Below are 22,594 nucleotides of genomic sequence, written 5' to 3' on the forward strand. Positions count from 1 at the left end.
GCATATTAAAAGCTCAGCCCACAGGGTATAAATGGCATGATTTGTCTATGAGGAGATACAATAATGAGGTGCGTTTATTGGACATTATGAGATATTTCCTGTTCCTATCTTGTTTCGCCCAGACACCTGACACTTGAAAAATACTTATTCCTGCTGAACAATAATAATTTCAATTTCAATTAACAATAATTTCCAATAAAGCATACCAGATTTGCCTAAAATAATTAACTTGTAGACTTATTATAAAGTTATTAGTTCTTGCTCATTTGTTTATATTTTACTGCTTTCAAACATTAACCATGTGACAGTCATCAAATGTAATAGGCAGCGCCTTATGTGATTTAGTTCTGTCAATATTTTATAATAGACTCTAGTGCTTTTCAAGAGTTAACAACTGTAGTGATTTATAGGACACTGTGCCATTTTAAAGCCTTTTAAATGCAATTAAAGCAGCTCATTATACTGCCAAACAAAAAAAAATGTGCCTACTTACCAGATGGAGGTCCTTACATACTGAGTTAGCACTGCACAAACTGTTCACGCAGTCATCAATGTCTTGCTCACATCTCAGCCCAGCATAACCAGGATTGCAAAGGCAGTAAAAGCCGTCCACAACTGAAACAAGATCAGTAGGACAGTTACAGCGCCTTGCGTCATAAATTAATTCATTCTGCTCTCAGTAGGTCCTGCTAATGTACAACATCTCTACACAGGTAAGTGCTGATTGCGACTATAAAGCACCATCACCCGCTGTGATTTCACATTTTAATGGATATGACCACTGAAATAAACGCCTCGTACCGTATAAGTCAAACCTGTTGTTGCTAAATCTATGTGACAGGTTACCTCCCTCTGCATCAGCCTGACAGAGTTTGACACTTTAACTATCCTTAAATGAACCTCTCTGCAATGGCCATTCAGTCTGTTCTCCTACTACTCTCCTCGTCCCTCGTCTGTACTTATCCCACTCTTCCTCAATGAAAGCCTGAAAGCCTTGTCATTTGTTTTCACCCTCTCAGCACACTTGCAACACACTGAATGAGCAGAAAAGGAGTACAACAGCGAGAGAAAGCCAATTTCAAGAGCCATTCTTTATTCAGATGTTACAAATGCGCCAATTTCTTCCATCAGAAGTTGGAATCTCCAACGTCTAATAATCCATTCCTTCCTCTCTTTAATTATTAATGATGTTAAAGCGGGATGCATCGTTCTGTTTCTCCAACACAACACTGGTGTACAGGCAGCCGGTGACAGAGGTAATTGCACTTCTTACAGGAGTGAATTTATTACTTCCCCAGTCAGGGTCCCAGGATTCTTCATTATCCCAAAGATTTACCACGTAATCTATGCTGTCACTCTGTCTTGGTGCGTGTAGCTGCTATTACTCTCATTAAATGCTTTAGGTCCTGGGTGGCAGCAGCATTACTCATCTCAGCCACTGTGGCTATGCGGTGCTCTCCCTGGTGGCTGGCTGGCTGCTGCCGAGAGCCGGCCAATAGGTCCTAGAGGCCTGCCTCACTAACCTAAGGTGAACTGGCTGCACTGAAGATTAGTCAAGACAGCTGGCTGAGGTCTACTGTAGCACAGTGAAGGATAGTGATCCACTGCTATCACTGTTTTGTTACGCTTCAAATAACACTGGCAGGATTTGCTGAAAGAAGGTAATAATGCAACTAAATCACTTTGCTACTGAGGAAAACCTAATTTGACTGTACAACTGGTGCACAGCAATTTCAGGTATCTTAAAGAAGTATTTCACCAATATAATGACAGTCCTCACATAACACTAAACTGTCTATACAGTGAAAAGACCCAAACACTTTCTAAAATGGTGCTACATGACCAGAGAATACAGAAAATGGATGCTTTTGCTCAAGAGGTAGCAAACCTACAACTACCAGAATTCAGCACGCTGCACCAGACCAATAAATGCTCCCGCTGGGAGAGGTCCATGTGAAACAATGGCGGCTGGAAAGACCTTGTGTTGCAGTTAAATGATAAGTTCCACGTTTCTGAAAAACTTTTGAGGTGAGAAGTATGCAACCCAGTAACAGGATCTTGGTTTATGTTTGATAAGTACTGCTCAATTTTACTGTTTGATCTGTTTTTTCACACTCTGTTTTCACTGTGCAGCAAGCAGCATGGCATCCACTTCCTATTTACAAAAAATTAAGGAGAGAAATAGGCAGTGTAGTGGCATAATCTTGATTTATATTCCATTAGCACTGCCTTGTTTTACAGTTTGATTGGATTTCAGTTTGAGTTTGAGAGAGAGATTGGAGGGTAAGTCTCTTGAAGCTCTATACTCTTTGTGTCTGAAAAAAACTAAATGATGGACAAAGGTGAAACAACGTAAGGTGTGTTAAGGAATATTTTGTTGATGTTTCTACATTTAGAAATATTTTAAATCAATATGTTTTCTTGTAATATCTGATAAAAACATGTCAGTTTTTTGTATTTTTAATGACACAATTTTAATACTTTTATCAGTTATTATAGTATATATAGACCAATTTAACCTTTTAGCTTAGGCTGTACAGATTTTCGGGATATAAAGCATTTAAAGATACTCCAAGACATGACATCACAATAAGCAAAGATACCAATGTGGGCACTGACGGACCATTTCTATTGCAGAGCTCAAAGTGTTATCACAAAATCTTTCATAGAAATATGAGCAGATTTGTCCTTCTCAATAATTGCAGAATTAATGAACTGAAAACAATCATTGACCAACTGTTGATAAATAATCCTCAAATTTAAGACTATTATTTTGATCAATGCGTTTTTAATCACTGGAGATGGTTCACATAGGGGTAATACTTTATTTGATAGCCACAGGAAGAAAAAAAATATTCTGCCTTTGATTTTATTAATTTTGTCATTTATCATGCATTATTCAAATTAAAGACTGCATTGATGCTTAATTGATTTCCTTTTACAGTTATGTTAAGGAACTAATCAAGCCTCCTCCAGCAGGTAACGTCCTAGATCCTCACATCTGATGGAATAACTCTCATAACACTCTTATTAGCTGCATGGTGACCTAATTGAAAACTGCCTGTCAGACTGTAAGTGAGCAGAACGAAATCTGACAGATTTACTGCTTGTGTGTGTGCATGGACGTTTGCCTCCATCTCAAGTGCCCGTTATTAAGCATGTTAGCGAGATAGGCGGTTTCTTACCATCATAGCAGAAGCCGTGAAAACAGGGGCTGGAGCTGCACTCATCCACATTGATTTCACAGCGGGGGCCAGTGAAGCCCCGGCGACAGTGACAGCGGAAACCCAAAGGGAAATGGTCCTGATCCAACTCCTCCACACACACCGCACCGTTCTCGCACGGATTACTGGCCTCACAGGGTAAGAACTCACAATTATGACCTGTGGTGAGGGAAAGAAACACATGTGGGAGAGCCACCCAGCTGACAACAATCTGTCCAGAAATGAAATGGAACTGTAAACTTGGGGTTGTTAAAGGTTATATCCCTATTGTATGTTTCCTTGAACCAGTCCATGTGGTAGATAACATGCAGTGTCAAGCTTATTCATTTGGCAGAGTGACAAAACAAACCAACAGAGACACACAGGAAGACTTTAAAATGATATATTGTGACTGATTCAGACACTTTCCTCATTTTTTGAAATTAGATTTAAATAACTGTAATTTTTCAGAAATAATTGATTGTTTCACTTGTCTCTTTTCTTTTTAAAATACAGAGCCAAAGTGATAAACACAAATGACCACAACATCAATTTCATTTGTCACAGAAAATGAAATAGCTTCAGTGAAATGTAATATATTTGCGATTGCTGATTATCCACAGATATATATAATCAATGAAACACCCTCAGTGCCATTTCAGAACTGTGTTGTTAATTTCAGTGGCTGAAGATTAGATATGACTCATGTTCTTAGAGAGCCTAAAATTCTATGTTTTGTGCCTGTGACAAAAAATGATTAGTCTCCCTCCTCAGCTCTGATTGGCAGTCATGCTCCTTGCTGATTTAAAACAACTCATACAAGCACACCTGTGGCTGTTCAGCACTCAATTTCATCATTAATGTTCTAACTGAAAATTATAATTTGACAAATTCGAGTGCCACGTCATCATATTCAGATCATACATGGAGCTGTCGAAGAAAATGACAGCTCTCAAGCGCAAATGAGAAACGTATAAAATACAAAGGGAAAGAAATGAAGAACATGCATGAATACAAATCGCAAAGCAAGCGCAGAACATCAATCAGGACAGACTATGCACGCCAGATAAATGAATAAAACATAATCAGTGTTGCAAAACTAGACATAATGCAGCAGGTACGTGTCCTACCTCTGATGATTTCTGTCAGTCAAAATAAAAAAACATGATGAACAAAAAATAGGATTAGGACATTCTCACAAAAAATGTTGCAAAATTATCAGTAAGAAAATCAGTTGCTTATTTGTAGAGGACTTGCTAAACCTAAATGGGTTCTGCATGCTGTAATTACAGGAATGCTTCGCCCCCAAAACAAAAATTTGTACATAATCTACTCACCCTTGAATTCTCGTAAAAACAGGTTTTTTCGGCATACCTCCAGAGTGAACAAAGAACCCCAAAACAGAAAAAAACGATTAAGTAAATGAAATATGGGCTGTGTTTAACAATAAGAAGAAAGTGACAGGCGAGTGACAGCAGAACTTGTGTCAATGAACAAGCTGGGAGGCAGGATTTCAGTGAATGCGCGAGCAGAGTTTAAATGCTTGCGCTTGTCCAGATGTGCTACTCATCCATGCTTGAGACTGTTCATGCAGAAGTGTTTTAAAGAGTAATGTTTTTGTCAAAATGCATGTGTTTGGGAGGTACTGAGCACCAGCATAGATAAATGAGACTTTTGATCATACTGCGTTGAGTTGAGTTGTGTACACGAATGTTTTGATGCAGTTTTGCTGTTCAGTGCGGCCCCTTATGACTTTAATTCATCAAGAATTTTCTCAACTTTTAGATTCTTTGTTCACCATGGAGATGTGAGTAATACAACATGTTCTTCATGAATTCAAGGTAACACAGGGGTGAGCAATTCAAATCCAAATTATTATTTTGGGGTGAAGTATTCCTTTAAATGTATTTATATGGTGCATTATTGCTTTAGGCTGAGCCAGCAGGTTGTACTAGCGACAGCTGATTAAAGCTCGCTTCTTGCTATGTCAGCACATTACATAAAAACTTGGTGGAAATATGGAAATTTGGTATTGTATTGTTGTGCACATTTCTGACATTATGTAACAGCTTGCCAGTCATACACTGTGCAGTGAACAGGCTTTTATTGATCGTTTCACTGAGGAACTACCTCATCACCAGGAAACAGCTACTTTCCTTCGGAAGAAGTGGCAGCACTATTGTTGTCAAAAACACAATGCTTTCAAAATGCTTACTTAACTGGTTATTGTATAAGAAGAGAAGGATATCACAGCTCATAAGGCAATATTTTGATACAAACATTGACTCAAATCACTCTCAGTGTGACAGGATTGCCAAACCTGCCAATCTCATTAAGAATCAACAAGCCACTCTACAGCCGTTTGCAGCTTTCAGTGCTTTTGTTGACAAACTCCACGACTGAATAACAGCAAAGTTCCTACTGCTGAGTCCTTTATTTCAGTATTAGTACACTTGCAGTGTAACCATCTACCATTGAGGTACTACCAGACTTAGAGAAAGAGTGGGAATTCTGTATAAAATCAAAGAAGACAAAGAAGTACTTTTTTTCTTTAGACAGCCTTTGCTTCTCAAATGTGTGATTGGGGAAGATGAATGAGGTGCTGATTGGGTCTAACAACAGTTTGGTACAAACCAAACCTTCTGCTTTTTTAGGATGTAGCATTGATGACACAGCACTGGAAATCTACACAGTGATTTGTGCAGATTGTAATAATGTAAATACATACTGTACTCTGTTGCTTTAATGATCTGAATTCATCATAGATACTCGCTGGATATACTCACATTTGGTTTTATTTACAGTTCTCTTTGACTTTGAAAAGCAACCCCATCCAGATGTGGCCACTGTCGTGCCTTATAGCAGTGATGGTGTTTCATGGGTAATCAACTGTGCCTCTTCCCTGACGTACTTTCTATACTGCTTTGAATTACAGCTGAAGACTTCCATGTTCATTTCCATCAGCGCTCCGAATTTTCCTCCTAACACTGTCGGCGGCCTTTGAAGTGCCTTTTTGTAAATTCTATGTGCCTTTTTCAGGAGTTATTTCCTCCTGGCCACTCTGCGGTAAAGCCTAGATTTGTGAAGCGCTGCCCTGACTGTTGTCCTTCCAGGAAGATCTCACAGCCAACGAGCTCATTAGATCTGTCAGAGTGGTCCTTGGGCTTGGACCAAGGTCCTTCTTGACTGGTTGCTCGGTTTGTTAGGATGAGTGTGTCTAGGAGGAGCGTGGCTAGATGAATATTTTTTCACATTTATTAATGATGGAGCCCTTTGTGCTCCCATGAAATCACACTACTTGAATTTCATCCACTGACAGCTCCTGAGAGTTCACGGTAGAGCCTCTTTTCCAACATGCACACTCTACAGTGGGTCTCTAATAATGACCAACAGCTTGTGTTTGCTGTAAATCACATTTGAGATTTGCAGTCATTACCAGCATGGAACAAAAACAAGCTCTGCCAATAAGTAAACATCATTAAAAATCTGGTTAGTTATGTTTTTTTAAAAAATCTTTTATCATTTGTTCATGGAGGTAGTACTTAGGAACAACAACTAATTAAATTCTAATTTAATAATTTTTCAATAGGAGCAACAAATTACTATTGTATTAAATATGGATAGCCAATTATTTGTTAAGTATTTGCAGCCTGCAACAGATGAATGTTTTGTTGACTTCTTGAAGTAAAACAAAATGTAATTAAATAAATAAAACACTGTAATATACTACTATTTATGTGTACAAACATTAAATAACATACATACATTTTGGGAAAGAAAAGAGTTAAAATAGACATTTGAATTTTAAGTAACTAGTGATGGCCGTTTTAAAATGTGGTTATGAATATTTTATACATATATATATATATTAGATCCATGTTTTGGCTTTTTACAGTGATAATTCTTTAAATCGGTTCTCAGCTTTTAAAAATCATTTCCTGTCTTGTAAAATAAGACAAAAAAAACTTTGAATTTGAATCTCCTTCAGAAAATTATCCTTTGCCCCAAATCACCCATCAGCCTTTTTACTCTCATTGATATGCGACAGTCACACCATGCAGGAACGCTAGCTCTACCCTCCAACTAAATGATGAAGGTTGTCACTTGTGTGGCAGAAGCACCCACCATAGCTTACATCTCACTAATTACTCAAGTTTTCTTTATTTAACCACAGGTAGCAAATGAAGACGTACTCATTTTGTTAAGACATGTGAAGTGAGTTCAGACAGGTGAAAATAATAGTATGTGAAGTTAATTAACTTTGCTTTTTGTCCCCATTCCCTCAGTGCTCATTACCTTTAAATGGAGCCACACATTGGCAGAAGTAATTACCGGGCTGGTCAATGCAAGTGGCTCCGTTCTTACAGGGAGATGAAGCACACTCATCAATGTCAAGTTCACACTCTGTACCTGTGACAGACAAAAACACAGATTGATAAATATGTCATATCTAAGGGTGGCTGACAAAAATGGTTGGCAGTTCTAAAACAGTCAATGTTGATATGTAAAAACATAACTTTTTTTTGTTTCAGTTATCAATTTTATTTTTAAAAGTGACCCACTTTTTGTCACTACAAACATGGTTGGAAGTCTTCCAATCTCTCGTTAAAAAATACCCACATTTGACGCTACAAGCATGACCGGAAATGTCCTGACCTCTTGTTAAAAAATACCCTCTTTTGTTGCTACAGCAATGGCTGGAAATGGCTCAGTGTTTCGTTGAAAAATACCCAGATTTGTCGCTATAAACATGGCTGGAAATGTCCTGATTGCTTGTTAAAAACTACCCACTTGTATTGCTACAATTACAACTACTATGTACCGACCTTTCGTTTAATAATACCCACTTAGGTTGCTATAAACATGGCTGGCAATGTCCTGACCTCTTGTTAAAATATACCATTTTGTCTCTACAAACATTGCTGGAAATGTCCCAAGCTCTTGTCAAAGAATAACCACTTTTGTCACTACAAACATGGATTGATATCTCCCGTACTCTTGTTAAAAAATACCTGCTTTTGCAGTTTGTTGGTCTCTAACAATGGTTTGCTGCCGTCTCGCCTAGCATCCCATCCACTGTCTCCTCCTCCCCTCCCCTCATGTTATCCCAACTACAACGCTAGAAATGTGATATAATACATATGAAACATTAATATAACATATCTGTGGTGTCCAGAAATGCACAATGCCAACATTTTATTCTGGCAACTGGGCTTCTTTAAAACAACCACAAAATTTCATGTGGGTGTAAACAGGGGTTGAGTATATTAGATAAACAACATGAACCTGAAATAATTGGGTTAGGGTTGTTTTTTGTTTATTTTTGTAGATTGTGATCTTAATACCACAAATGCTGATGATATTAAAGCTGAAAGTGCACTTCAGTGATGAATACAGCTAAAATACCCGAGAGGGCTCTCTATGGTGCTGCAGCAAGGTATGAAACAGCAAAGACCATCCTAACAGCATGATCTCCATTTCAGATATAATTTTCCAACATTGAAAAAAAAAAAAAAAATTCCTATAACACAACATTTATAGGGATTTTTTTTTAAAGGAGAAAAAAACAGCTCCTTTGAGATCATAAGATTCAACTCTGCAGCCAGTTTTATTGTTTGTAATGCACTGTGGATCTGACACTGTGGGAATTATTAGCAATTATTAAGAAACAGTTCAAAAGCCGCTACTGTGTTTGACTTTTACAGGCAGAAATACACGATCTTTGTTTTAATCTGGAGTCATTATTCATCTTTGTACTTTTAACAGTTGGCATCACAGCACCACATGAAGGGAAATAATTAGTCTGCTCAAAATGTGTGCAACTATCAAACTACTGTGCTGTCTCTATGAGGAGCTGCTGACGGCTGCTGACTTCACTTTGAAAATGTACTTGTTGTAATAGTAATAAATCATTTATAAATAAAATGTGCTTGTCTGAACATGTTGCACGTATGCTTTGCCATTCCATTCACGTGACAACACACAAAGATAATCCTCACCAGAATACATTAAGCGTACTTACCCGTAAAGCCAGGCATACAGACACATCCATAGCCATGAACCAGGTCAACACAGGTGGCATTGTGTAGGCAGGGTGAGGATATGCACTCGTCTATGTTCACTTCACAGTAGTTTCCTGTAAAGAAACAAGGTTTAAAAAGAGTCGGACGTCACACATGTCTAAAAAGTGCCATACTGCGGCTTTGATTTGTAACATTTCATGACTCATGCTCAGTTTTCCACTTTTATCAACTTAGTTAAAACATATGTTGCACTTAACTTTAAGCCTCTTTATAGAACATTTGATAATTGGTGACACCTCCAATTCCTTGGTTGCAGCACTTTAAGACAGTTGTCACAAAAATTAAGTCAGCCTGATATCTTGCGTGCGCATTTTTAAAACACAAGGAATAAACCCATCTTTACTGTTATGCTAGCAAAATGAATTTGACACTGATATTGTGTTTCAGATATGCAACAAACGGGGGCTTTAAATCAAGTTTTAACAACTAAACAGCTGTTCTGTTCCTACATGAAATGATCTTTTTGTCCAAACAACAGACTCCATGTAGTTGATTTATATTTATTTCTATATTTTATATGATACAGTTAATGGTCTATGTGCTATAGAATATAGATTATTCTCTTGGTGTTTGTCTGCTAATTTGTTTACTCAGAAAATACAAAGCAGATCAGACACAAACCAGATGATTTTTTTTTTGTGCTATGACTATTTCACACATTCAAAGGCTCTGTAAGCCTCGGAGGAGGCTATTATATAGTGTGAAATGTCAAAGTGAGAAGAGGTCTTTGAATTACAGCATCATTTCATGTAATCACAGTGTAGTGTTTGTGCGGCTCTTGTTTCACTACAAAGGTCTAACCAGAGCTTGTTGTATAAACTCATCGCCTCACTTGAGGCCTGGTTGTGGCCTGAAGGTTAGTTTGAGTTCATCATTGAAACACTGAGGTTCTTTTAAAAATGCTGTCAATACTGATGCTCAATGCAGCCAACAACATTTCGATTTCTCTGGAAGAGAAACAACCAAAACATGTTTATCAATCCATCTATTAAACCAGAAGTGCAGTTTTAGCAAAGCTATTACAGTTTGCTCACTTAACTACTGCACTGTATGTATACACAGACTTCGCCTCTGCCTATTCTCAGATTCTGAACACCTGACACTTAAAAAGGTAAAGTTTAAACCTTTCATATTTTAGCTCTGAGTATAAACGACCTTTATCCAGAAAAAAATAGTCTGTTCTCATTTCTAGGGCTTCATACACCAAAGCTCTGTCACGCCCCTCATTGTGTGATTTGACACCAAAGGCATCCTCTCGAGTCTTTATGAGACATATCAGGCTTTCAAGTAATGCCAAAGTAAACCCATTGACTTGATGCCGAGAGCAACTGATGTACAGTACTAAAAAGAACGAGGAAGTCCATGTAAGGCAGGAGGGATTGGAGTTGGATGACTCAAACAAAACTTAACATTCAGCCAGGAGACCGCAGTTCATGTCCTGTGTGAAACCAAAAGTGAATGTTGATTTAACATAACGTTACATATTTATTTCAACTAATCTAAATACACTAAAAGGAGACCTGTGAGCCGCCAAGAGGAGTGGCAAAGTGTCTGTGTCTGACAGCCTGGGAATGAGAACAGGTTGGACTTCATGTTATCAGAAGGTTTTTTTTGCACCATTGTTATCAAAATCAGTCAAGGTACACATCAGATTACCATGAAATCAGGTATAAATATAGTTGATTCCAAGAGGATAATTACTGCTTCATGACTTTCCTCTAGTACCAACATATGGCCACGAAATTTTCTGGTCAGTTTTCAGGTCAAATTTCAGTCAAATGGCTAACTAAAAATCAAAAAAATCAAAATATGACTCAATGACTCAATGCCCTTTTCTCTGGAACAACTCTAAAGATAAACATTACATTTCAGCCTATCAGTATGAACATGGGTCAAGCATAAATAAAATTCTATGATTTTGTTTATTCTGTCACCCTCTAGGATCTGGTAGTGAGTGTTAGTTTGGTTGATGAAAATTCAACTAATAATCTCATAAATCACAAATGAAGAGATATAATAATAAGAGAAATATATAACTATTATATTAATATTATTATATTATATTAGTACTACTACTGCTACTTCTATGATGTCAATTCTTTGTTTTTTCTGTGGTGTGTGCAGGTGATCAAAAATATTTTTTTTTCCCAATTGTATCATCAATTTATATACTGCATTTATATATATATATGTTGCAGTAGGTGCACTAAATAGTGTTTAATCAAAGATACCTGCACAATTAAGCACATCATCTGCCACACACTATGAGCAGAGGCAGTCACTTCCCTCCCAATATAAAAAAAAATATTGCCATTGTCATTCCTCTGTAGCTGTGCTTCAAAAAAAGGTTTGCATTATTGAGAGAAATCAAGGTTGAATGGAATGTAATCGAAACATTTTGTTGCCATAAATTCTTGAAAAACGTGCAGTTTGACAGCCAGGGTGTAGAATATTTTTTTTCTTTCCAACAATATATGTATAGTACAACCTGTAGTTTAAGGAAAAGCAGAACAAGACTATAAAACATTAAGTAAAGTGAGTGAAACTCCTCAGATCCAGCCCCGAGCATGAAAGGTATATGTAGGCTACTTTAATATGATTTCCACAGTTCAGCTGTGAGCAGAGTTCTTTCCCCTTTGATTTTCCTGATATCTGATCAGAGCCACTCGTGTTCCAAATCAAACCGATTACACTGTTTAATGAATATATGAGAAGGGTTTAAAGATTTCTACAGGGATAAGTCAAAAGTTCAACATCAAACTTAGCAGCCATATTTATACTGTAGAATGAGTGAGTTTCTTTATTATGGTATGTGACATTATGATATTAGAGAAAGGATCAATACATGACACATAGTGTGACAGCAGAAGTAAACACTCAAGAAAACATGAAAAGATTTAAACATACTCATACATGTCACATTAACTCTTGGTGGCATTATGTTTTAATCACAACACTTTAATAAAAAAATTAGAAATTATTATCTCCATTGTTGCCCTGAGACCAAAGTACAAGACATATGGGTATAAATCATTTCAATTATTACCACTCGTTCCAAAAAGCAAATGTGTAATTTCTGGAACTGATTTAACCTGTTCACTGATCCCTCATCCATTCCAATGGACACAACTTTTGTAGGATGTTTGGATCTATGATTACTGTGATGTGACTCCACGCAAATGCACAGACATACTTGATGGGATGTTTGTGAGCTAATAATAAGAAGTTCCACATCATCTAAAGTGGACTGCAGTAGAGCCGCACGATCATTTAGACAAGAAATCCATCATTGCTATATTTTTGTGTGTGTGTGAGTGTATGTTTGGCACATAATTGGGTTCTGAACAGGTAATAATATTGTAAAATATAGCAACGTCTTCTAAATAATTTAAGCTTGACTGAATTACCGTCTTTGAGTGCATTATTTAAGATCTGATGCTGATCACATGAGGGTTAAGGCACCCACAGGTTTAAGTTTAAATGTCTAATTTGGTTAATTTGAAATTGTTTTTCCAAAAAGCAGACTAAAAGAGGCCCAATTACATTAAAAAGATATCAATTTGCAATAATAGTACCTATATCTTCTCTTAATTTAGATACTCTCGCCTGTGTATATATGCACACAAGCATAAGCCTCCTACTCATCATTTGTCACATAAAAGTTTGAGTGTTGTGCAAACAAACAGTCACGGTAAGAGGCATATAAAATACCTGTGATTCCGAGAGGACACTGGCAGCTGAAAGAGTCGAGCTCATCAATGCAGGAGCCTCCGTTTCGACAAGGCTGGCTGAGACATTCATTCACTTCAATCTCGCAGTTATTTCCTTAGAAGGTATGAAAGGCGCACAGCATGTTGACACATTGCTTCTGTGAATAAAATGTCACTTTAACTCACAAAGAATAACATTCAAGATAGCTTTCACTCACCAATAAATCCAGGTGCACAGAAGCAATTGTAGCCATCGAGAGCGTCTTTACAAATACTCAAGGCTCCACATGGCTTTTCTTCACAATCATCAATGTTTATCTCACAAAACTGGCCTGTTAAACCTGCAGAGAGAGGACAAGATATTCTATAGGAGCTCTCAATTTCAGAGGACAATCCTTAAGTAATTCCTGCAGGATGTTAACACTGGTAGTAAAGATCTCTGATAGTGATCATATGGTTAGTCCTTAAAAACGCCATTAAAAACGTGTGTAAAAATACTCTGCTATGATTAATATATTGAGTAACATGGTTTCCCCACATAAAAACTCTGAAAAAGGGCTGGAAGCAGATTGAGAAATTCTGGATCTGAGTAAGTGCCTCACCGACCACTGCTTGTGCTTGGTTGACCAGTAAAAGTAAAAGTTTTAGTTAGTAAATTTGTTTTATAGAAATAAAGAGGGTCTAAAAAATTGCTAAATCTCGTGACAAAGTCATAAAGTTGGCAACACTGGTCAAAGTTATACATTTTAGGGAAGATAAACATAATAAAAATACATTTTTTAATTGGAGGGGGATTATTAAAAGAAATAACTATTTGATAGCTTACGTTCATCCTGTCTTTCCTGTCTTTCTACTGCACAAGTAAATGACAATGCACGATTGCTGTATCAATTACTGAAAAAATAAAAATGGTGTTTAAAACAGCAGTAAGCACCAAGCAAGTATGGAACAGTGATTTTGTAAATGGGACATTGTTTTGGTTTTATCTCCTGTAAAAAGGACCCAGGTGCTTTCGCTGGTCAGTTGGTAGCACTATTGTGTGAGGTAATGTAGCGATACACCCACACAGGCAGGGAAGAGGACTGCTAGTAAACAAACATGGATGTAAACAATGCAGGTTCAATGATGTTCAGAAATGTTCTTTTGTAAACATATTAGATAATGTAAATGTGTCCAACTTGTTTACTTTAACGAGGATAAATAATGCATTTTTTTGAAGTAAATTGAACTACATGTAGATAATATTTTGATTACAAAAACCTTCATGGTGAGCCTTTAAGCATGACATCTAAATGTTTTACCAACCTGCAACCGACATTTACTTTAACTTATGAGACTCTGTGAGAGTCTTTATGATGGATGTCTGTGATTACACTTCAGTTTGAGGCCTTTAATAGATCTTATAATAAATATTATAAATAACTGATCTATAGCCTTCTTTAATAATGGCGACACACTTTATAAACACACGCTTTCCATTTCTTGTAAGCTGAGATGAATATTAAATTATATAAATTATATTAAATTTGGTTATGGTTTTAAAAAAGATAGTTGTGACAAAATGATCACATTTTTATACAGCATTTTAACAAGTACACTATTTAGCAAGTCAGATGGCAGTTGCTGAAAAAAATGAAAAATTGTGATGTTATCTACTACACTTATTAATTATAATTCCCTTTATTATCTGTACCTAGTAGTTACCTGTAAATTACTGCAATGAAATACTGTATAATGGCAGTAACTAAATACACGTAACCTGATTTTTTAACTGATATAATCTAATCATCACCTCAGAAACATTAAGTACGAGTAGCATGCAATCTAATGACCGTATATTCCATTGATAGGAAACAATCCCTTTGATAAAATACCATTAGAAGACATCTGGATCCAAAGTGGGCAAATTCCGAGCATCCTCTCGCTTTGAAGTCAGCTCTCAACCTGATCAACTGAGCCCCGACTTACACATTTCATAAGGCTGTTACGTGTTGTTGCTTGAGGCCAAAGAGATTAAGACTCCCACAGAGAAGGAAGCTGAACAAGCAAAAGCATCAAACCAGGGAGTGTGTCTGCTATATACATGATTCATTTGAGGAATTGCCTCCATTTGAGACAAGCCGCCGCTGGATGGTGAACCTACCTGGTAAACAATCACATCTGAACCCTCTTGATAGATCCACGCACGCTGAACCATGTTGACACAGGCCATCAACACAGTGGTTTATGGGTGTTTTGCAGTGCGGCTCAGAGTACCCATGTTGACACACACATCTATAAGTCTCTGCCAGCTCTTCACAGAAGAGAGTCCCCTCGGGGTCGCAGGGATTTGACACACACTGGTTCACAGATGAGGAGCATTCACTGCCATGGTATCCTGTAAGAGGTGGGATCAAAGTGGTGACTGATGTGCAGTGCTGTGTACAGTATCCTCCTGACTTCCCACGTCTGGCAAACATCACGGTTTGTGATTTCACGTGATGCTGCCATTGCCAGTGTTCTTCTGCTGTGCTGATTTACATATTCTATCAAGCCAGAGCATAGAAAAACTAAAACCAAGGAGGGATTTCAGCAACCAGAATACAACCTACAGAAGGAATGTGCCTTTTTCCACCCATTTGTAACTAATTTGTGGATTTGTACATGTGCTTTCTAATTGTACTCACTTAGCTGTTTTGGTAATACCACAGCATTCAACAGCACTAATATGTTTTCGGGGCTGAATTTAAAAGAGCAATTAAATAGACCAAGAAGAGCACATGTCACACTATGGTTATAATAATTATATAGCTTGGTATTATTTTCACTCTGCACACTGTTGCGTGTCTACATTTCCAAATGAAATTACTGTTGAAATGACTGAAGAGCAAAGCTTGATTCATGCATCAAAACAAAAATCGAGGTTATCAAATTCATAACCAATCGACCGTATAAATGTGCTTTAATACCTGGAGGGCAAATACACTGGAGTTCCCCAGCAGAGCTGTAGAAGCAGGTTCCTCCATTTTTGCAAAACTCGACATCTGATCCACATGCAGCGACAGATGTGGAGCAATTCTTACCTGAGATGTGAATAAAGATTGTTAATTGAGCGCCATCACTATGAACACACACTGAGAATAAGGAAACACCACCTGCATAATGAGATATCTCAATTTCCTGTCCTACAAATGAGTTTCACGGCAGAGAGTGACAAAATGAGCATGATGTGAAGCATTCATGGCTGAATCTGACTGTGCTGGTGCATTCGTGAGATGTCTGCGAGTGCTGAGGGCTGTCCACATCCACAATTCATCCAGTCCACAAGGGGCCTTAGGCACACTTACTGCAGACTTCTAGAGAGTCTGTTCGGGGTGCACACCAGACTTCCCTGATTTCATTACCCACATTTCATTGCAATATACTGCTGATTAAACAAACAAAACAAACCTATAATTAATGATTAAAACAATTACTGTACTAAAACTAGAGACTGTTTCCCACAGAATGGGATAGTATGTGTGGTAGTAGCTGATGATGAAGGGGGGACTTTTATATCTTTTTTAAGCCATATACACATGACAGATCAAGGCCTCATTTCGCAAGTCTGAAAGGGTGGACATTTGGATTCAGCCCATGTGTTCCAGGATGAAGCCAGTATGGGTGATCTTTGTACTATTGCACTTTCTTCCCACAGACAAACAAAATGTCTTTAGTCTAGTTTTCTGCCTGTTTACAGTGTCACAGAACAACACATTAATAAATTTCCTGTGCTATTACTGCTCAACAAATATATGGGAGTGATGATATAATAAAGGTTCTATTTTCACCGAATATAACACTGGAGTCAAAAGGAGCACTTGTAAGTGCAGCTTAGCATTTATCAACTTGAATCAGTATTCCTGTGTTGGCTTTAATAAAAGATATACAGCAGCTTTAATAGATTTTTGTTGCTAATATATCTTTGGATAAATACTTTATGATTAATCCAGTTTCCACAGAAGGAGAAACAAAGATATGTTTATACTCAATCAGCTGCAGTCATTCTGAAATTGGAGAATGAGCTCTCACATTAAACAATGAGCCTACTTTGATGGTTATCACTACTGAAGCGTCATCAATCTGCACTACATTCATTAAAGCCTAAACTATGAAAATGATGACACAGATAACTCACCAGCAAAGCCCGGAGGACAGATGCACTCATAGTCTGCAACCAGGTCAATACACGTGGAATTATTGGCGCAGTATCCGTGGACACATTCATCATAGTTGATTTCACAGTTCAACCCCACAAACCCTGGTATGAAGAGAGAAATCTCATCAGTAAATACCAGACATGAAAAGATACTAATTAGTATCAAATTGCACCCACAAGCAATTTATTGCTGTTGTGAAATTTCACATGGCATCTCAATGCATGCCCACTGCAAGTGAACAAGTAAATAACACCGAACACAGAAAATGCACCACAGTCTATATTTAAAGAGATAAATTATATTTCGTCATATTGCGTGACATTTTTCATGGTGATTAATTCCAAGTTTTATCAGCATATTTGATATTTCAAAATAAAAGGTTAAAGTCATGAAGTAAAAGTGAGTGCTGCCAATTTCTGACATTTTAGTCTCCCCATAAATATATTCCACCGCATGGTCACGCTACAAAATGACTATCATTAGCACTGTCACACACTGCAGCTACAGGAGGCCCATGACTAATGCTTGGCTATCAGCACCATCGGTGCAGGTCAAATTCTCATCATTTCTCAAACTGACCATGGAACCAATTTCCACCTCTCTCCATGTCATAAAATTTGACAATTATCCTGACTTCATTAAAAATGCATAACAGGCTTCACCCGCAATCAAGGTTTAATCAGAGGTATGTCTCACAGGTAAGATGTCAACTGGACCAAGAAATTATTGGAAAAATAGTTGAGATTTACTGCTTTTTACTCCAATGATGCGAGTGACAATTTCTGATGGAATGGTTTTATGTCATCGATGAAATTTAAAAAATATTTGTTGACCTGATGGGTATTGAACTGAAGGCCAGAAAAGCATGACAAATTGAAGAGAAAATCACCATGAATAAAGGTAGCAATCAACACGATATGCTAAAAATAACACTTCTTTTTGAGAGTATGCAGGTTTTTATTTCAAACAGACGCCACACAACTGAGTCCACTGATTAGTTCCTGCTCTTTGGCTCAAGATGTGCTTATCAACAAAATCACCAGTTGTGTTTGGTTACGGTAAAACTCTGGCAATTCTCAAACCTCTGCTGCACATGGCTGCAGAGGTAATCATATACATTTTTTCTTTTCATCAGATCGAGGCCATTGTGCTGAGCTAAAAAGAAGATCAGGACCAAGAATCTCCTCCAGCTGTGCAAAAATGGTTGAATCCTTGTGCCTTTCCCGACTGCATGAACATAGTTATTGATATTTCTTTTCAGGAGATGTTGCAGCAAAAAACAAAGATACGAAATAATCTGTGAGGAATGAAATGTGCAAGAGGTATTTTCTTCATATGGGAGCAATAATTTGTAAATGTTGAATCTTGTGTTTTTTGATTGTTCAGATATTTTGAGGAGATCCATTTTCTGTAATAATGACCTCCTCAGTCCATGATGTTGAAGTCATTGGTTTGAGGAAGGTTGAATTTCTATAGTGATTGCTAAAATGATTGAAAAAATAGTCCATTATCATTGCGATTCAAGAGGCCTGGAAGTCATTTTGATTTCAAGCAAATAAAAATGGATACAAACAGACTCATAATTAGCATTTGGCCATTTTTTCTCTTTATTATTATTATTATTCTCTTTATTCATTAAACCATTTGAGACTGCAGACTGGGGCCACTGGGACAAAGTGGGCTCCACTGATACTTTGTACTGTATATATTGGATGCATCACAGAAATGGAAATTGGAACCAAAATCTGAAAATAAACTGCAATAGGAAATGTGATGAAGTTTGGACTATTTATGGATTATTCAGTTTATCTGGGATTTATGCATCAACTTACTATTTGTGCAAACTACAAGCTTTATCACAATATGGTATGATATCAAGTCTTTGGATGATGACACAATATTTGCTGATAGCACAATGTCTGCCATGATATGATTACGATTTGATTCAAATTCAGGGGCCTGTGATCGATATGAGTCGATTTCAGTAAATATCCTATTGTATTTTTTGTATTTTTTAACCTGCCTGGCACTATGCTGTGAGAACTGAATGTTTAGGAAGGAGGTCACATTGACATGCCATGGGAATTTCAAAATAAAGGCTTATCTTAAAGGTCCCCGACACACCAAGCCAACAGTCGGCAGTTGGTCAATATCGGGACATTAGTCGGCCCGCACTGTTTGCATTAATCAGCTCTTCTCTTTTTTTTTTAGCAGATCCAGTATTCTGAATTAGTGCCGGCGACATGGTAGCCCATTGGTAAATGGAATCACTTAATTCCTCCTTGAACTTGTTTAAAAACTTTATTTAAAAAATGACTAATACTTACGTTGTTTAAAAACTGACTAATAGATCTACCTTCTTCTTTTTTTTAAATTATTTTTTGAGCTTTTGTTTCCTTTAATTGACAGGACAGTGTGGGGAGGGAGAGAGAGAGGCCGAGGCTGGACTCGACCCATGGTTGCTGCGGCGAAGACACAGCCTCTGCACATGGGGCGCCGCTCCATCCACTGAGCCACCAGACACCTCTACCTTCCTTCTCTACCTTAAGTCAAGAGGGCGTGAGATCAAAATCAACTTGTTATATTTGGTCAGGATTTTTTTTTTTTGTCATTGACCACTGTAGCAGAATTGCTTTGTTTGTGTTGTTGTTTGCTGGTGTACAATAAAAAAATAACCTTTTTCTCTTTCAGATTGAAATACAGTTACACCCCTACTCTTTACTTTATGTGGAATGAGTTGTAGCTGCATTTGTTTCCTGGATACTTTTAAAAGATGGATTTTTCCTTGAATGGTTGTTGAACTTCAGCACCAGATGGAAGATGGCCTTGCTTGTGGATTTGAGCTATAGCTGCAGTGGAAATAACTCAATGTCTCTTCACCTCTGTTTAGCCATTTATCCACAGGAATAAGAAATAGACCACCAAACAACAGAGTGGAGAGAGAATCACTGTAAAAGTGTTTTTGAATAGCTTTTTCATTTAAGCCAGGGTCATAACTCCAGGACTGAAACTGGTTGGTTGCACACTTGTTACACCACCAAAGGTCTGAATTAGTTACATAATCATATCTTCTCCACTATTTGGGGATCTAATTGCACTGCAACTTACCCTCTGAGCAGAAGCACTGGTACAGGTCAATGCCGTCCTTACAAATACCACCATTCTGGCAGGGCGCTGACTCACACTCATTGAGATTTACTTCACAAAATGACCCTCCAAACCCTGTAGTATATGTGTAAAAAAAAAAAAAAAAAGTATATATAAAGAAAGAACACTTATTGAAATCCTTTCTGCCTGGTTTCATTCCTCAGCCAATTAGGATCAGCATGACTTTGTTTTCAAAAACAAAAGCTGGTTTTCAAAGCTTGTATTGATTCAAAGAGCTTGCTGGGCACATGCGGACTCAGCTCACTGGATCATTTAATCATGTTTAATAAGAGCCAGTCATTGCCCTTCTGATTTATTACATTAAACAAGCCAAATCCAGTGATTTTTAAGATCAAAGTCAATCTATACACAAAGGGAACCACATGAAACAAATGACATGCATCAGTGCACATGTGTAAAAGCACCGGCACCACACACACACATGAGCACCCACACAGGCTATTAAAGGGAAGAAACATGTCAGCGTAAGGCCCATAGTAGGCTGTGTGTGGTTAACCTCACATGTATCTCCCAAAGAGTATATGTTATGTGTCTGCGATGTAAATTTTCACACAGTCAGCCAAGACTAAACAGAGCATAAGGGTCCTAAGATGCTTGCCACAATTAGGAATGTGGAAGTAAAATGAACATAAAAAGAACAGTCAGAATAAGCAGTTTTCCCTCCAAAACAATGCTGTGGGGTTATATAAAAACAAGAACAGCAACCAAACAACTGCTGCTCTGCAAAAACCTGCAGAATGACAAAAACTATCTCATGCCAAGTGGGGCTTTTGATGAAACAACAGCTTTTTGGAGCTCAAATTATTTTATGGTAAAAATAAAGGCTTGCAAAGTTGTTCCTTTGAAATAAATGCTAATGTAAAACAAAAAAATATACTGCTGTCAACAGTTTTTGGGTTGTAAAAACACAATTATTGCCCTGCAAAAATCTGCTCTTCAAGACAGTTTAATCACTTAAAAATATGTGGCAGAACTTCCCAAGAAACTGTCTCTGTTTCTTAACCAGCCTGTACTGTATTTATTATTTTTTCTTTTTGCATAAATGATACAAATGCCAAATCATACAAGCAAAATACACCATTTTGAATTCATCCAACATTCTCAATCAAAGGACATGATTTAGTGTAAGCCTTAAATACTAGGTCAAAAGGTTGACAGCGTGGGATATACAGTATAGCGAGGGACGGTATGAGTAACATGTTTTGCAACACATTAGGTTGGCAAGCGCTAGATAATATAGATGCCAAGACTGCCGACCTGAAACATCTAGACAAGACAGCATCTCACAGTTTGCCCTTGAGAAGTGATCTGGAGAGAGCAGCTCGCCGCAGGTTGCTTTCATTTACATAAGAAATCACTCACAATCCTTCACTTTGACATCCGCCGAGCATAAGTGCAACAGGAGTAATGAAGTTAGGGTTATTGATTGGGTTACATGAACTTCGATGTAATAGCCATTCATTTGAAAAGAGATAGCAGAGTTGGTGTAGGGTAGTGTCGACTGAATTATGATTGGTTTGGCAAGGAAAAATGTTTTCATTTCAAGCGCCATAACTGAACTGGAAATAAGCTGCATGATTTCCTGTGCAAGTACACATAGTGCTATACTGGCACTCTGTCACTTACGGCACATGTATCGTCGACTTGTGAGAGTCTGAAGCCTGGTTACCCCTGGCAAGCCTCAGAGTATCTAACAGGTCAAGCCTCTTCCTCTTACTCCTGTCAGTGTTATCCCTGTCACTGCTGGCAGCTACTGCTGTGATAACGCTGTCATCCTGGTGGAGGTGGAATCAAGGGAACGTGACTGACACACAAACAAAATTGTTTTTTTTTCTGCAGGAACTGTCAAATTAATAAGCGTAAATCAGCATTAGATTATTGGATGGTTATGAGGATGTGAAAATGTTATGAAACAGTTTTGGGACTATTTTTTGATACATGGTCTAGTAAAGCCCCTTACCCACTGCACAGGAAACCCCTTAACACCCATAAACATCTAACTTTTTTTATTTAACTGAAATGCAAAATTCACTCAGAGGTCAAATGACTCTGCACCAGTCCCAGGTATGATCAGCTGTAGCTGCATGTTAGTTTGTTTAGCCCCTTTGCTGTTGCTTTACAATGAAGGGCCATCACAATATATCGTCTATCTCGACTCAAGCAGCACTCAAACATTATTCCAAAGTTGGTGGGTCCATAGTCGAGTTTTAAAGAGAGATTAAATAAGTAACAGATACAAAAAAAAACAAAAC

The 22,594-nt window shown here is 37.6% G+C and overlaps 1 protein-coding gene across 1 annotated transcript in view; it reads right to left on the bottom strand.

Annotated features, from left to right (window-relative positions):
• eys (eyes shut homolog) overlaps nt 1–22,594 on the bottom strand; it is a 194,179-nt gene that overhangs the window by 134,040 nt on the left and 37,545 nt on the right. The window contains exons 13-22 of the mRNA XM_042502421.1: nt 20,283–20,396; nt 17,153–17,275; nt 15,945–16,058; nt 15,140–15,373; nt 13,215–13,337; nt 12,998–13,111; nt 9,226–9,339; nt 7,500–7,613; nt 3,186–3,383; nt 494–615 (exon numbers count right to left, since the gene is read on the bottom strand). Coding sequence (XP_042358355.1) covers nt 494–615; nt 3,186–3,383; nt 7,500–7,613; nt 9,226–9,339; nt 12,998–13,111; nt 13,215–13,337; nt 15,140–15,373; nt 15,945–16,058; nt 17,153–17,275; nt 20,283–20,396 — 1,370 coding nt within the window. The remainder of the gene's footprint in view (nt 1–493; nt 616–3,185; nt 3,384–7,499; nt 7,614–9,225; nt 9,340–12,997; nt 13,112–13,214; nt 13,338–15,139; nt 15,374–15,944; nt 16,059–17,152; nt 17,276–20,282; nt 20,397–22,594) is intronic.

This window comes from Plectropomus leopardus, chromosome 15 (assembly GCF_008729295.1).
Source record: "Plectropomus leopardus isolate mb chromosome 15, YSFRI_Pleo_2.0, whole genome shotgun sequence".
Classification (NCBI taxonomy): domain Eukaryota; kingdom Metazoa; phylum Chordata; class Actinopteri; order Perciformes; family Serranidae; genus Plectropomus; species Plectropomus leopardus.